The 15,434-nt window shown below is 43.6% G+C and overlaps 1 protein-coding gene across 41 annotated transcripts in view; it reads right to left on the bottom strand.

Annotated features, from left to right (window-relative positions):
- The window catches only part of CACNA1C (calcium voltage-gated channel subunit alpha1 C), a 746,185-nt gene that overhangs the window by 123,645 nt on the left and 607,106 nt on the right, over positions 1–15,434 (bottom strand). For all 41 annotated transcript variants that reach the window (XM_072799571.1, XM_072799575.1, XM_072799573.1 and 38 more), the window contains 5 exons: positions 6,642–6,849; positions 5,581–5,701; positions 3,801–3,915; positions 2,921–3,041; positions 2,508–2,577 (listed from right to left, as the gene is read on the bottom strand). In XM_072799571.1, coding sequence (XP_072655672.1) covers positions 2,508–2,577; positions 2,921–3,041; positions 3,801–3,915; positions 5,581–5,701; positions 6,642–6,849 — 635 coding nt within the window. The remainder of the gene's footprint in view (positions 1–2,507; positions 2,578–2,920; positions 3,042–3,800; positions 3,916–5,580; positions 5,702–6,641; positions 6,850–15,434) is intronic.

Genomic DNA, 15,434 nt, shown 5'->3' with positions numbered 1-15,434 from the left:
GGTGGCGTCTTTGTGTGGTTTTGGGATCAAGGTAATGCTGGCCTAATAAAATGAGTTTGGAAGCATTCCGTCCCTTTATATCCTTCAGAACAGCTTTAGTAGAATAGGTATTGTTTCTTCTTTAAACGTTTGATAGAATTCCCCTGGGAAGCCATCTGGCCCTGGACTTTTGTGTCTTGGGAGGTTTTTGATGACTACTTCAATTTCCTCCCTGGTTATTGGCCCATTCAGGTTTTCTATTTCTTTCTGTTCCAGTTTTGGTAATTTATGGTTTTACAGATATGCATCCATTTCTTCTAGATTGCCTAATTTATTGGCATATAGCTGTTCATAATACATTTTTAAAATCTTTTGTATTTCTTTGGTATTGGTTGTGATCTCTCCTTTTTCATTCGTGATTTTATTAATTAGAGTCTTTTCTCTTTTGTTTTTAATAAGGCTGGCCAATGGTTTATCTGTCTTGTTAATTCTTTCAAGGAACCAACTCCTGATTTTGTTGATCTGTTTTACAGTTCTTCTGGTCTCTATTTCATTGAGCTCTGCTCGAATCTTTATTATCTCTCTTCTTCTGTTTGGTGTAAGCTTTACTTGCTGTTCTCCAATTCCTTTAGGTGTGAGATTAGCTTGTGTATTTGAGTTTTTTCCAATTTTTTGAGGGAGGCTTATATCGTGATGTATTTCCCTCTGAGGACTGCTGTTGTTGTATCCCAAAGATTTTGAACGGTTGTATCTTCATTTTCATTAGTTTCCATTAATCTTTTTAATTATTCTCTAATTTCATGGTTGACTCATTCATCTTTTAGTAGGATGTTCTTAACCTCCATGTGTTTGAGTTTCTTCCAAATTCCTTCTTGTGATTGAGTTCTAGTTTCAAAGCATGTGTTCTGAAAATATGCAGGGGACAATCCCAAAGTTTTGATTGTCTTCCTTTTTAAACCTTGAAAATACACACACAAGTACAGAGACTTGTGTAGTGAATCTCCATAGCCAGCTTCAACAGGAGTTGCTGGAGTATATTTTAAAACAATTTCTACATATGTTAGACCCTAGCTATACACATGGCTACATTTATAAGATTGAACTACAGAAACACTACTGCAGGAGCGCCTGGGTGGCTCAGCAGTTGAGTGTCTGCCTTTGGCTCAGGTTGTGATCCCAAGGTCCTGGGATCGAGTCCCACATCAGGCTCCTTGCAGGGAGCCTGCTTATCCCTCTGCCTATATCTCTCTGCCTCTCTCTGTGTGTCTCTCATGAATAAATAAATAAAATCTTTAAAAAGCACACACACATACACACTACTGCAGTAACAAAATAAACAAAAACTACTTAAAACCATTAGTTTCCAGTCTATATTCAATATTCCCTTAATTATCTCCAAAATGTCATTTTAGTTAATTTGTTGATTCAGGACCAAGACAGAATTCCCCATTGACTTTGGTCAGCATGTCTAGCTCTTTCTTTGAAATCCCGCAAGAATTTCCACCCAGAAGAGGTTTCAGACTTCAGACACACTTCCTGCTCTTCCTTTGATCCAATCCCCAGCAAGCCACATTGTCTTTCTCTTGAGGTGGGAGGTAAGTGAGGATGGAATGATTGCAGCGAGCCTGCTTCCCAGGGGAAAGAAAAGATGGCTGCCAGTGCCCTTCCAGATCGGGGCAAGGGAAGGCCAAAAGGACCAGTGGAGGGAAGGCCAAAAGGAAAATCTAGCTTTGTTAATACCGGTAGAGGGTTTTTAGCCACTTAATGTGTTTACCAACCTAAATATAGCTTCACCTCCATAGAGAAGAAAATGCCAGTAAAACAACAGTCCCTTGCTTGTGTGCAGTTGACTGCAGGCTTGAAGTTGGTAGTAACAGCTGCAGTTGTAGGGAAAGGAAGGCAACCTCTGGCTTATATGGGATGTGGAGCTTCATGAAGCAGAGAAGTGAATTCTGGAGGGAGGCTTGAGGACCTCTGACAGTAAGCCCTCTCAAAGGAGACTGTCTGCCAACTTATGTATTAGAAGATGAGAAGGCTGAGTTGCTAAGAGTTCTTTTTATAATAAATGAAAGCATTTCACAAAGCAACAAGTGGGACATCTGTGGTAGCAGCTGTCCTTGTGTTCAGTATTGCCATCCGAGTAAAGGCAAGACAGAGTCGGGATTTACTATTATTATTAAGTGAGTGTCATGCTGCAACATGTTATATTAATAAATCATATAAGATAATGATTTTATGGCATAAGATATAATAAAACCTTAAATGCTTATAGAACCCACCTTCCAAAGGGCATAAAGGCACTGCTTAAACACAATTTATTAACTGTTATGTTGTTTTTATGAGGAAACCTGTAGATGATAATTGGTAATGCTTAACTACAGATACAGAAGACATTTAGCAGTGCAAGGTGCTTGTAGAGGGAAACTGGAACCACTGATCCCTAATACATAGCTACTTCCACGTGGCTTTAGAATCTAGATCCCTACCACCAACCTCCTAACCTCAGGGTTAGGCAGTGGGATTGGTACCTGTATTTTCTGGGTTGGGGTAGGGACTCTTATCCTCATTTTCATTGGGCTGGAGGTCATCCATGTTGATCTAGGCAGCCAAAGGAGAGAAGGAGGAAGAAGCCAGTTAGATACATTCCCTAGTTAGTGAGGCTTGGAGTAGACTCGGAATTGCATCATAATCAGTGGCTGAGCTGTTGACTCAAAAATATATCCTTGTTATCTTGCATATACCCTTTAAGACATCAATAGACGATTGAGACTCAACCAGTCTGCCTTCTCTTCAAATTGCTAGTGCTCCTCATAGGCTTTCTTCCACTAAGTCTCTTTCTTTCCTTCTTCCCTCCTTTCCATGGGTGTCTGACCTGGGAAGACTGTGTCCTCCTTCTCCCAACAATGGCCCTGCCAGCTCCTGGAAGGAGATGGCTTCTTACCTTAGTGGTGGGTGGGGACTCTCCATCAGCTGTAATGGATTTCAGTTCAATTTTTTCCTCCTTGGTTTCCTCCACTGCTGGCTTCTCCACTATCTCTTGTTTCTTCTCTGGGCTGGCAGTCCTGGCCGGTCAGCAGGAGGAAAAATTAAAGGGATGTTTACTGAATGATAGGAAACATGAAGAAATGAACCACTCTGTGGTCTCCTGGGGACTAGTAGGAGCAGATTCCCTGGGCCTATGTCCATGTGCCCTCAATCACAGATGTCACTGGGTTGGACCCACCTGGCCACACCTTGCTCTATCTGGTACTCAGCTGACCTCTTTCTGTTTCTTAGCTGCTCCATTCCCTGTCTGAATCAGAGAAAGGTTCTCGATCTGATTCAGGATTGGTTCCTGGGAGACTCAGTCCAATATCCAGGAAACGTGAGACCTATGATAATCCCATTTAGATAAGAGAAGACAATGCAGGGCTTTATCTTGCTTTCTGAACACTGGAGGTAAATTATCAAGCAGCAAAAGGGACTTAGTTAGCTGGAACTTCATTTCCCCTCTGAGTGGCTGCCTTCCTCCTCTCCCTATCCCTCACTCCCCCCACCTATCATGATTTCCCTTCTCAAAAAAGAATCCCCCAACTTCTCAAGTGGGTGGGGAAATCCAGCACCTTCACAGAGACTGTAACTCACGATGGACCATACATTAGAGCCATGGCAAGGAATTAGGAGAGAGGCCTAACTTTCTGTAGGAAGCCCCAAACCCAGTGCCCTCTAGCTGAGATGGCTGACAGAGGCTAGCGCCCAAGCTTCTCTTTATCACTAAAGGGGATGGCATTCCAGAACTGGGAACTCTGGGGCCCTGGGCCTGGGTAAGCTTAGAGGGTTACCTGGCCAGCTTCTTTCTCTCTTTCTCTTCTTCCTCCTCCTTTTGGGCAGATGTGAGGCTCTCAGCATCAGCCAGGTTGTCCACAGCAATGGCCAAGAACACATTCAGTAGGATATCTGTTTGTGTCCATTCTTAAAGAAAATGACCCTTGGCCTTGGGATTTTTGGTGGGCACAGGGAGCAGGGAAGGTGCAGGACATGCAGTGATAGAGTTCCCCACAGAATGAGCTCCACGGTGACTCACTGTGAGAGTTCCCAGTCCAGGGTGTCCCTCTTCCCCATTACCCTCTTGGCTACTGGGAGTCTTCTAAGGGGTTGAGAGCAGGCTAGTATGCAGGCTTGAGTGGGCAGTGAGTGAGGCCGTGAGCCTGCCTTGCTCTTTAATTGCTAGGTTTCGTTATTGGTTTCTCCACTGAGATGACTGGTTGTAATTGCCATTATAAACAGCACCGTCCCTAGCAGAATGCAGAATGCTCTTAAGAGCGGTTCTTTAAAACCGGGCACCGAGGAGGTGACCCAATCTCTGCCAACTCTTCATGTGAGCCAGTGCATACAAAGACCCTTGGAGTATTGAGCTGGAGCTGGCTGAATCTTGGGAACTTTGAAGTGAAGCGACCATTTGCCTCTTTCTATTCCCCCCCACCCCCCGCCCCGACCTTGAATAGAAACGCTGCAGGTCAGAGAACTGCAGAAGCAAAGGGAGTGTAGCTGCATGGAGCCTCAACATTTGTTAAGTCTAACTTCCACCCCTAGGCCCCCCAGACAGTCACCCCACTTCACATATCAGGAAGCCACAACCCACAGAGGTGATGGGCTTGTCCAAGGACACTAGTATGTACCTGTTCCTGGTCCCCTGGCATTGTGGCAGGGGCTTTGCATACATTATCCCATTAAACCTCACCATGACCCATTAAGTAGGAGTCACTAACGGTTCATCACCCTGTTTTATAGACACTGAGGTAAAGAGCTTTTAGTCTGCTGAGGTCACCAGCTGGTTAAAGGTGAAACCTGTCTGCTGACATCAATGCCCCTGCTCTCAGCACTACATTAAGCTATGATTTAAATGCAAATCTTGGGCCAGATCTGCTTCTACTTTACCATCTGTCTCTGAACACGACCCTCACACGGTTATGACCAGGAGGAGAGAAGACTGCCTGCGCTTGAGACCGTGGAAACCTGCCCATGGCCTGGATCAGCGAGGACCTGTCAGGTCTGCTTGGTGAAGCCTGTCCAACTCTGCCTGGGACTAAAGTTCTGGAGAGCAGCTTCGGAGGGAGGGACACTGAGCAGAAAATAGGGAGGAGAGATGAAGGTCATTTCAAGGATGATGGCTCAGATCCCCTGGACTGTACTTCTTACCTCCAGTGGCACCAGCCTAGGGCAGCCAGGGCACCCAACTCCAAGTGCGTTCACACTGGAATCTATGTGAGTAGCTGTATATGCACGACACCAGAGGGCGTTGTTCACCTAGACTATAACCGAGAACACACCTCTTGGAGTTGGGCGACACTGCATCCCAAACTGGTTCAGGAAGATGAACTTCTATCCCGACCTATGCCAAAGCTCCAGGCTTCCACCAAGACCCACCTCCATGGCTAAGGTGGTTCTGGGACAGGACACATTTTCTCCCCAGAGCACACCTTTCCCCTGCTTGCCTGGGGGCCCTGTGGGCAGGCAGCCACACTTTTCAGCCCTGAGTCAGGACCTGCTGGGCACACGTATTTGGCTGTAGGCTGAGGGAGGGTGGGGCAGCAGGGACGGGGAGGCAGGAGCAAAGGATACAGTTTCCACAGATGAAGAGGATGATGAAGTAAATACAGACTAACATCCCTGGAAAAGAGGGGCCGCCATAAGCCATGATCCCATCATACATCACCGAATTCCAGTCCTCCCCGGTCAGGATCTGAATGACACATTCCCACCAATAAGGGACACAGCGTTAGACCAACAGCAAACCCCAAAACTCCCCTGCCCTGCCCCACTGTCTTAACAAAAATCTAAAATCTCTTTTTCATCTCTTTCCCTCCTCTCAGCCCCCAGTTCTCCTCCCAGGGGCTCTGAGCTAATCACCTGGGCAAGTTTGACCCCATCCTTCCACAAAGTGCATGGGCCCTGGCATGATATTATTTGAGAAGTTACTGGAAGGGCTTCCTGGTCAAAGTATCTGCTTCTACTCACATACACTGCACAAGATGGCGGCCATCAGCCTTCCTCATGGCTTTTACAAATGTGGTCATTGAGAGAGTACTATGCTGTTCCAGCTTTCCCCAAGATTAGTCATTTGGGCACTATCTTTAAGATTTTGGCCACGTCCATATATTATTTTTCTTGTAAATCAATCTACTTTGAAACTTCAACAAGTGCTACTTTAGCTTTTCCCTACATCAAAGTATCTATGAAATGGCAAATTTGATGGGCTAGTTATATTTTTTCCAGGGGCAAGCATGGTGGGTAGTAAAGACGGAGAGCTTCATCACCCTCCCCTCCCCCAACGAGGGCAGTCTGCTTTCCTTTGTTTATACTTCGGGCGTTCATATAGAATTTATTTGAATAAAGGGTTCTATGGTTAAGCAAGAATTTTTAAACTATATTTAATTACATTTTTCCCCCCAGTGGTCCATCTAACAGTGGAATTCCATGGGGGACTGAGGATAGAAGGAACTACGGAAAGAACTCGAGACTCTTCTGGGCATGGTCCCTCCATGGCTAATCTAGGCTGGCTTTGGTTGCCCAGTGCAAGGGTGAAGCTTCCCACCACCCTTTCAAGGCTCTTTCTCCTCCCAGCCCCAACCCCACCACTCAATCACCCTCCCACTCACATCCCAGCAGAGAAGAGTCCATACCTGAAACACGGTGAGGAGGGACTGCGGAAAGTTATCAAATGTGCTCCTCCGAGTCTGCATTTCATCAAAGTTGAACTTTCCTCCAAAGAGCTGCATCCCCAGGAGGGAGAAGATGATGATGAAGAGAAAGAGGAGTAGCAGCAGGGAGGCGATGGAACGCACAGAATTCAGCAAGGATGCCACCAGGTTGCTTAAGGAGTTCCAGTATCTGGGGACCAACATGAGGGAGATTAGTGTCCTTTCTCTACGCTTTTCTTAACATCACTCTTCATTCACACATTCAATAGAAATTTTAAGATAAATTACAACTCCTTCTTTTCCCCTTTCAGTGGAGTAGTAGTAGTGGTGTGGATTGGGCTGGTAAGCTCATGATTAGAGTGTGGAGCTAGTTAATTCAAGGTCCCAGGATAGTAATGTGTAATGGCGAATAGACGGAGCTCAGAAGTCCGAAGCCTGAGTTTCAGCCTAGCTCTGCCAGTTGCCAACTGCTAGTTGCAGTTGGGAAGTCACTTAACTTCCTTTCTATTTGCCTCTCCATCTGAGAAAATAGTGATAACAGTAGCACATACTTAATTAGGTTATTGGGAAGATTACATGAGACAAAAAAACAAAAACAAACAAACAAACAAACAAAAACCCAGCCCACCTAGCAACAAAATAAAGAATAAACAAGTTGGATTACATCAAACTATAAAGCTTCTGGTCAGCAAAAGAAACAATCAACAAAGTGAAAAGACAACCTATGGAACAGGAAAAAATATTTGCAAACATATAGCCGATAAGGGGTTAATATTCAAATACAGAAAGAACTCAGACAACTCAACAGCAAAAACAAAACAAAACAACAACAATCAAAAAACAAAACCCCAAATAATCCAAGTCAAAATTTGGCACAGGGGACACCTGGGTGGCTTAGTCAGTTGGGCATCTAATTCTTGATTTCGACTCAGATCATGATCTCCGGGTTCTGATATTGAGTCCTGTGTCAGGCTCCATGCTCAGCCTAGAGTCTGCTTGTCCCTCTCCCTCCCCACGATTGCACATGTGCATGCTCTCTCTCTTTCTCAAATAAGTAAATAAATAAAATCTTAAACAAAAGAATGGTGTTTAAAAAGAAATTAAGCACAGGACTTGAATAGACACTTTCCTAAAGAAGATATATGAAAGGTCATCAAATACAGGAAAAGGTGCTCAACATCATTAGTCATTAGGGAAATGCAAATCAAAATGATCACCTCACACCTATCAGAATGGATATCATCAAAAAGACAAGAGATAACAAGTGTTGGCAAGGATGTGGAGAAAGGGGAACCCTGGTGCACTGTTGGTGGGAGTGAAAATTGGTGCAGACTCTGTGGAGGTTCCTCAAAGAGTTACAAATTAACTACCATATGATCCAGTGATCCCAATTCTGGGAATATACCCAAAGGAAATGAAAACACTAACTCCAAAAGATATCTGCACTCCCCATGTTCTTTGCAGTATTATTTACAATAGCCAACCCAAGTGTCTATCAAGGGGTGAGTGGACAAAGAACTTGTGGTATATAACACACACACACACACACACACACACAGAGGAATGTTATTCATCCATGAAAAATGAGGAAATCCTACCATTTATGAAAACATGGATGGACCTTGAGGACATTATGCTAAGTGAAATAAGTCAGAGAAAGACAAATACTGCATGATTTCCCTACATGTGGAATCTAAAAGCAAAACCCCCAAAAACCAAAAAACCACCTACCTCATGGAGAGATCAGATTCATGGTTATCAGGGGGTGGGAGGAGGGAGAATTGGATGAGAGTGTCAAAAGGTACAAAATTCCAGTTAGAAGATAAATGGGTCATGGTGATGTAATTACAGTATGATGGCTATAGTTATCACAGCTCCATTATATTAACAGCAGATCCTAAGAGTTTCCATCAAGAAGAAGGATTTTCTCCTTTTCTTTTTATTATATTTATATAAGACAATGGATGTTAACTAAACCTATTGTGGCAATCTTTTCATAATATATGTAAATCAAACCTGCTGTATGCTTTAGGTTCATACAGTGATGTGTGCCAATTATTTCTCAATAAAACTGAAAAAATATAATTCCTACTCTTAAAAAAAAACACCCTACTATAGTGCCTGGCACACAGTTGATAAAGGTTAGTAATTACTGTTATTGCTATTGGTCTTTAGACAGAAAAACACATTAAAATTATATTTTTCCCAAGAATGCTGCTCTCAGCCCAGGCAGCAACTGGTCACCCATGGGTAAGAGAAGGTACAAGCCTTAGTGAGTTTTCCCAGATTTACCCTGCTGTCCAAAGAATTGGTTTTTTTAAAAAGCCTCTCTTCTGGAGATTCTGATTCAATAGTTGTAGTTTGGGCCCCAGAAATCTAGATTTTTAACAAGCATCCAAGATGATTCTGCTAAGCAGGCAAGTCTGGGAAATCCTGGGTTGCAGGAAACCCATCTCACCCACAGGGTGGGAGTCTGTGAGTAAAGTAGAGAGGTCTTCCCGGGCAGAGGTGGGCCATTGGTGGGGTTCCTTGGAGAGGAAGCCCCTAGTCCTTATAATCACAGACCCTTTCTCCACTGTAAATACAGAGGTTCTCCATTATAGCCTAGGGAAAATCCCTTCCTCTTGGAATAGGGGAGAGGTGTGGGCTGCTAATGGCTGCTGGATGTGTCTTGGGTCAGTGAGTGTAAGGAAACACAATGCACCATAGCCAAAGGAACACAGCTTCTAACTGCAGCAGGTACAACAACAGAGAAGTCTTACTTTCTTAGCTCCACCTTTGGCCTGTCTGCCTTCCAGGTCACGATCTTTACCTCCTCCACTTCAGGCATTCCCAGCTTATTACTAGTATATACAGTGAATTGTTTTTTGCCACTTAACAGGGTGACATGCAAATCATTCCCATTATAGTCTCACAGCTGCACCTCAGCCTCGGTACTTCTCTCCAGAGAATAGTTCCATATTAGTTGAAAGAAGCATATGGGCCAACCGTTTGGATGTAAATGCGAACTTCTTCCCAGCCTGAAGTCTTTAATGCTCCTTTCTCCTTCACGAATTCAACTTTTCTCTACCTCTATTTTGTCTGCCAGCCACACTTCCTCTGTTTGCAGAATATTAATATATGTTTATTTGTATTTGTTCTATAAATGCTCTTCAGTGTTTTTCATTTGTGACAGGCTCTGAGTTCTTTTTTTTAATAATAAATTTATTTTTTATTGGTGTTCAATTTGCCAACATACACCCAGTGCTCATCCCATCAAGTGCCTCCCTCAATGCCCGCCACCCAGTCACCCAACCCCTCGCCCTCCTCCCCTTCCACCACCCCTAGTTCGTTTCCCAGAGTTAGGAGTCTTCATGTTCTGTCTCCCTTTCTGATATTTCCTACCCATTTCTTCTCCCTTCCCCTCTATTCCCTTTCACTATTATTTATATTCCCCAAATGAATGAGACCATATAATGTTTGTCCTTCTCCGATTGACTTACTTCACTCAGCATAATACCCTCTAGTTCCGTCCACGTTGAAGCAAATGGGGGGTATTTGTCATTTCTAATGGCTGAGGAATATTCCATTGTATACATAAACCACATCTTCTTTATCCATTCATCTTTCGTTGGACACCGAGGCTCCTTCCACAGTTTGGCTGTTGTGGACATTGCTGCTAGAAACATCGGGGTGCAGGTGTCCCGGCGTTTCATTGCATCTGTATCTTTGGGGTAAATCCCCAGCAGTGTAATTGCTGGGTCGTAGGGCAGATCTATTTTTAACTCTTTGAGGAACTTCCATACAGTTTTCCAGAGTGGCTGCACCAGTTCACATTCCCACCAACAGTGTAAGAGGGTTCCCTTTTCTCCACATCCTCTCCAACATTTGTGGTTTCCTGCCTTGTTAATGTTCCCCATTCTCACTGGTGTGAGGTGGTAACTCATTGTGGTTTTGATTTGTATTTCCCTGATGGCAAGTGATGCAGAGCATTTTCTCATGTGCGTGTTGGCCATGTCTATGTCTTCCTCTGTGAGATTTCTGTTCATGTCTTTTGCCCATTTCATGATTGGGTTGTTTGTTTCTTTGGTGTTGAGTTTAATAAGTTCTTTATAAAACTAGCCCTTTATCTGATAAGTCATTTGCAAATCTCTTCTCCCATTCTGTAGGTTTTTAGTTTTGTTGACTGTACCCTTTGCTGTGCAAAAGCTTCTTATCTTGATGAAGTCCCAATAGCTCAGTTTTGCTTTTGTTTCTTTTGCCTTCGTGGATGTATCTTGCAAGAAGTTACTGTGGCCGAGTTCAAAAAGGGTGTTGCCTGTGTTCTCCTCTAGGATTTTGATGGATTCTTGTCTCACATTTAGATCTTTCATCCATTTTGAGTTTATCTTTGTGTATGGTGCAAGAGAGTGGTCTAGTTTCATTCTTCTGCATGTGGATGTCCAATTTTCCCAGCACCATTTATTGAAGAGACTGTCTTTCTTCCAGTGGATAGTCTTTCCTCCTTTGTCGAATATTAGTTGACCATAAAGTTGAGGGTCCACTTCTGGGTTCTCTATTCTGTTCCATTGATCTATGTGTCTGTTTTTTGTGCCAGGACCACACTGTCTTGATGACCACAGCTTTGTAGTACAACCTGAAATCTGGCATTGTGATGCCCCCAGCTATGGTTTTCTTTTTTAAAATTCCCCTGGCTATTCGGGGTCTTTTCTGATTCCACACAAATCTTGAAATAATTTGTTCTAACTCTCTGAAGAAAGTCCATAGTATTTGATAGGGATTGCATTAAACGTGTAAATTGCCCTGGGTAACACTGACATTTTCACAATATTAATTCTGCCAATCCATGAGCATGGAATATTTTTCCATCTATTTGTGTCTTCCTCAATTTCTTTCAGAAGTGTTCTATAGTTTTTAGGGTATAGATCCTTTACCTCTTTGGCTAGGTTTATTCCTAGGTATCTTATGCTTTTGGGTGCATTCAAATTGGCAAAGAAGAAGTCAAACTCTCCCTTTTGGCCAATGACATAATACTCTGCATAGAAAACCCAAAAGCCTCCACCCCAAGATTGCTAGAACTCATACAGCAATTTGGCAGTGTGGCAGGATACAAAATCAATGCCCAGAAGTCAGTGGCATTTCTACACACTAACAATGAGACTGAAGAAAGAGAAATTAAGGAGTCAATTCCATTTACAATGGCTCTGAATTCTTGAGGACAGAAGTTTCATTCTTCCATTCCCTCCATCTTTGTCCTCACCCAGTAATGTGTGATAGACTGCCTGGTGCCTCAATAGGCTAGAGGTGGTAATACTTGTTCTGCTTAAAGCAAGAAAAGAACCTCTCTGGGGCTAGAATACCTGCCCCTCTTATACTTGAAGCAGTGTTTGCATCCCTGGCTGGAGAGGAAACTGCCTAGGATTTTGATCATATTCTAAATACTGATTGCCAGGCCTCACTTTACAACTATGAAATTATAATCTTTGGCATTGGGGTTTGAGTAATTTTCATGCAACCTCTCCAACACTTGTCAGTAGGCTGGTATTTAGGAATCAATAACTTTAGGGCATATTTATTTATTTATTTATTTATTTAAAATTTTTGTTTATTTATTTATCATAGTCACAGAGAGAGAGAGAGGCAGAGACACAGGCAGAGGGAGAAGCAGGCTTCATGCACTGGGAGCCCGATGTGGGATTCGATCCCGGGTCTCCAGGATCGCGCCCTGGGCCAAAGGCAGGCGCCAAACCGCTGCGCCACCCAGGGATCCCTAGGGCATATTTATAATGAGAATTTCCAGTTCTATCAGAGGGGAGAGGGTCAGCACATGGGTTAAGGTCACAGAACCCTCTAGAGATCTTCTCTGTGTTCAACTGTCATGGAATATTCTGGAAAAGTTTTTATGGCCATAGAAGTTGGAAGCCTTAATTTTCATGAGGTGTATGGACATGAGGGAGATAACTCAAACCAGGCTCACGACTGAGGTTCAGAGGTGTCTGACAGCCACAGGGACCCTATAGGGGGGCAGACAGGGAGGCCCCAGACTGGACAGAGGTTTAGTGGGGTGGAGCAGCCAGGAGGCAGAGAGGGAAGGGGATGTGGGAGGAGATCCTCAGAACACCAGGGGTTCTTGGGAATATGGAGGCCATGGTAGAGAAACAAAATGAGTCACCAATGGAAGAGAGCTCTTTGGAAATGCGGAGCATGACAGATGGCAGATAGTGAGTACCAAGAGGGGCTGGCAGTGGAGCAGGGGTGAGGGCTCTAATGGTCGGAGGGGTTGGCAGTGGGGTGGAGGATTTGATTAAAAGTGAGGACTCTTCTTATGCTTCCCCATGTCTCTCAAGATATCCAGGGAAAGTCTGTGTTTCTCTTGGTCAACCAGTGGTGGGCTCAGAACATGAGATTTGTGGAAGGATAGAACTCTTACCCCATCTTATCACTTAATAAGTGACAATTGTAGTTTCTGGCTCAAGACATAACCCTTGCAGTCACCCTTCATGTATCTTTCGCCCCCCACATCAACAGGTGAAGCCTGAGTCTGGTCATTTCCCACTACTCTGTCACCAGCTGAGCCAGCAATCTTCTAGCTGGATTTCTGCCACTTGATGGACTACCCTGCTTCGACATTTGCTCCATGCAGACTTTCTCCATGTTACACACATTTCAGGTGAAAGGCCCTTAAATGCACCATGCTTTTTTTTTTTTTTTTTAACTTATTAGCAATGAATTATAACACATTGAAAAAACCATCTAAATCCACTGATACTTAAAAAAGGAGGGAGAGTCTTCCTTTACAGAATATATCAAATGAATAATATGAATGAATGAATGAATGAATGAATGAAAGATCACCCTTTTGCAGCAGCAACTAATTCAGGTAAAGATTATCACAGACACTAAAACCATAAGGTGAAACATCATTGGCGAGTAGGGTATTCATACACTCTCAAAGTATGACTCCATAGATTACTTATTAATCACAAAGAGAAAGAGTACCTTAACAGTGGAGAAATCTGGCAGACACTCCCTTAACCAAGTCTCTACACTTAGAATCACCAAAAACAAGACAAACTTATATTACATACTTCCTGACACGCCATGTGATGGGAAGTAAATAACCATCTATGTACTCCATACCCCTGCAGCAGGAGGCCCTTATAAACTGTAAGTCAGGGCAGCCCGGGTGGCTCAGCGGTTTAGTGCTGCCTTCAGCCCAGGGCATGATCCTGGAGACCAGGGATTGAGTCCAACGTCGGGCTCCCTGCATGGAGCCTGCTTCTCCCTCTGCCTCTGTCTCTCTGTCTCTCTCTCTCTCTCTCTCATGAATAAATAAATAAATAATCTTAAAAAAATAAAAAAAAAATAACTGTAAGTCACATCAAGTCTTAACACAACTTCAAGTCCTGTTAGACCATGCAGGATCAGCCTTTACTGCCTCAATGACCATATCCCCTCCCATCTCCCTACTCTTTAGCTCTAGCTCAGTGGTCCTGGGCTGTCCCCTCAGCCTCCATGCATACTCCTGCCCTGGTGCCTGTCTTTCTGCTGTCTGCAGAAGTCTCCTCCAGAACTGTGTGTGGCTTGCTTCTTCAGTCCCTGCAGGGCTCTGCTCAAATGTCCCCTCACCACAGGGGGTCCTCCCTGACCAATTCTATCCCCATTCCTGCTTTTAATATACTCATCACCACTTGCCTCCAGAATATAAGGCCCACAGGAGAAGGGAGTTCACCTACTTTGTTCATACTCTCAGTGCTTACAACAGTGCCTAGTAAAGGAGGTGATTAATGAATATTTTGTTGAGTGAATGAATCTTTCTATGAATATGACATATTTATACTTACTGGAGGGAAAAACAAGGGGACATGGGTTACTCAGACACTCCTGTGCGTATGTGTGTGGTGAGAGCAGGGGTGGGTTGGTGGTGGGACCTCTCACACACATACTTAAGTCAAACATACTTTGCCTGAAAGCAAGGAGTGGCTATTTGCACCTCTTCCATACCATTTCTTTTCCTATAGCTTCTTTAAATTCACAGGCAGAGTTTTTGAGGTTCCTGACTGTAACACTGCCTAAGTCAAACTATTATGTATCAAGGGAATAGATAGATGGTTGCCAGAGATGGGGGGGTTGGGGATGTGTACAAAATGGGTGAAGGGGGTCAAAAGGTACAAACATGCAGTTATAAATAAGTCCTGGGATGTCATGTACAGCATGATGACTATAGTTAATAATACTGTATTGCATATTTGAAAGCTGCCAAGAGTAAATTCTAAAAGTACTCATCTCAGACACACACACACAAATTTGGAATTATATATGGTGACAGATGTTAACGAGATTTTTTTGTGGTGACCATTGTGTAATGTACACAAATATGGAATCATTATGAACACCTGAAACTAATATGTTATATGTCAATTAAACTTTCACAACAAAAAAAGTGATCATGTATCAGTTACCCTACAGAAAACATGGTTGTTCTGGCTTTGAGACCCTTGTGCTAGGATTTCCCCAAGAGCTCTGTGAACATGTGTTTCCCTTGTGGAAGAACTCCCATCCTGGTGGCTCAAAACCAATGCCTGTGGGTTTGAGGCCTTAAACTAGTCTTGAAGAGACAGACTGCACCCAGGTGCACAGACATCAGCCTTCCTCCTCCCTGGGTGAAAAACACCCAGGCGGAAAAGATACTGCATTGAGACCAGTCACACAGTTAAGACACAGGGAAGACAAACAAATGGCTGTTTACTCTGTTTCCTTCAACTTCTCATGTTAATTGGGGCAAGGTGGATGTTG

This window comes from Canis lupus, chromosome 25 (assembly GCF_048164855.1).
Source record: "Canis lupus baileyi chromosome 25, mCanLup2.hap1, whole genome shotgun sequence".
In the NCBI taxonomy this organism is placed as follows: Eukaryota; Metazoa; Chordata; class Mammalia; order Carnivora; family Canidae; genus Canis; species Canis lupus.
This window is presented reverse-complemented; position numbering and strand designations above follow the sequence as displayed.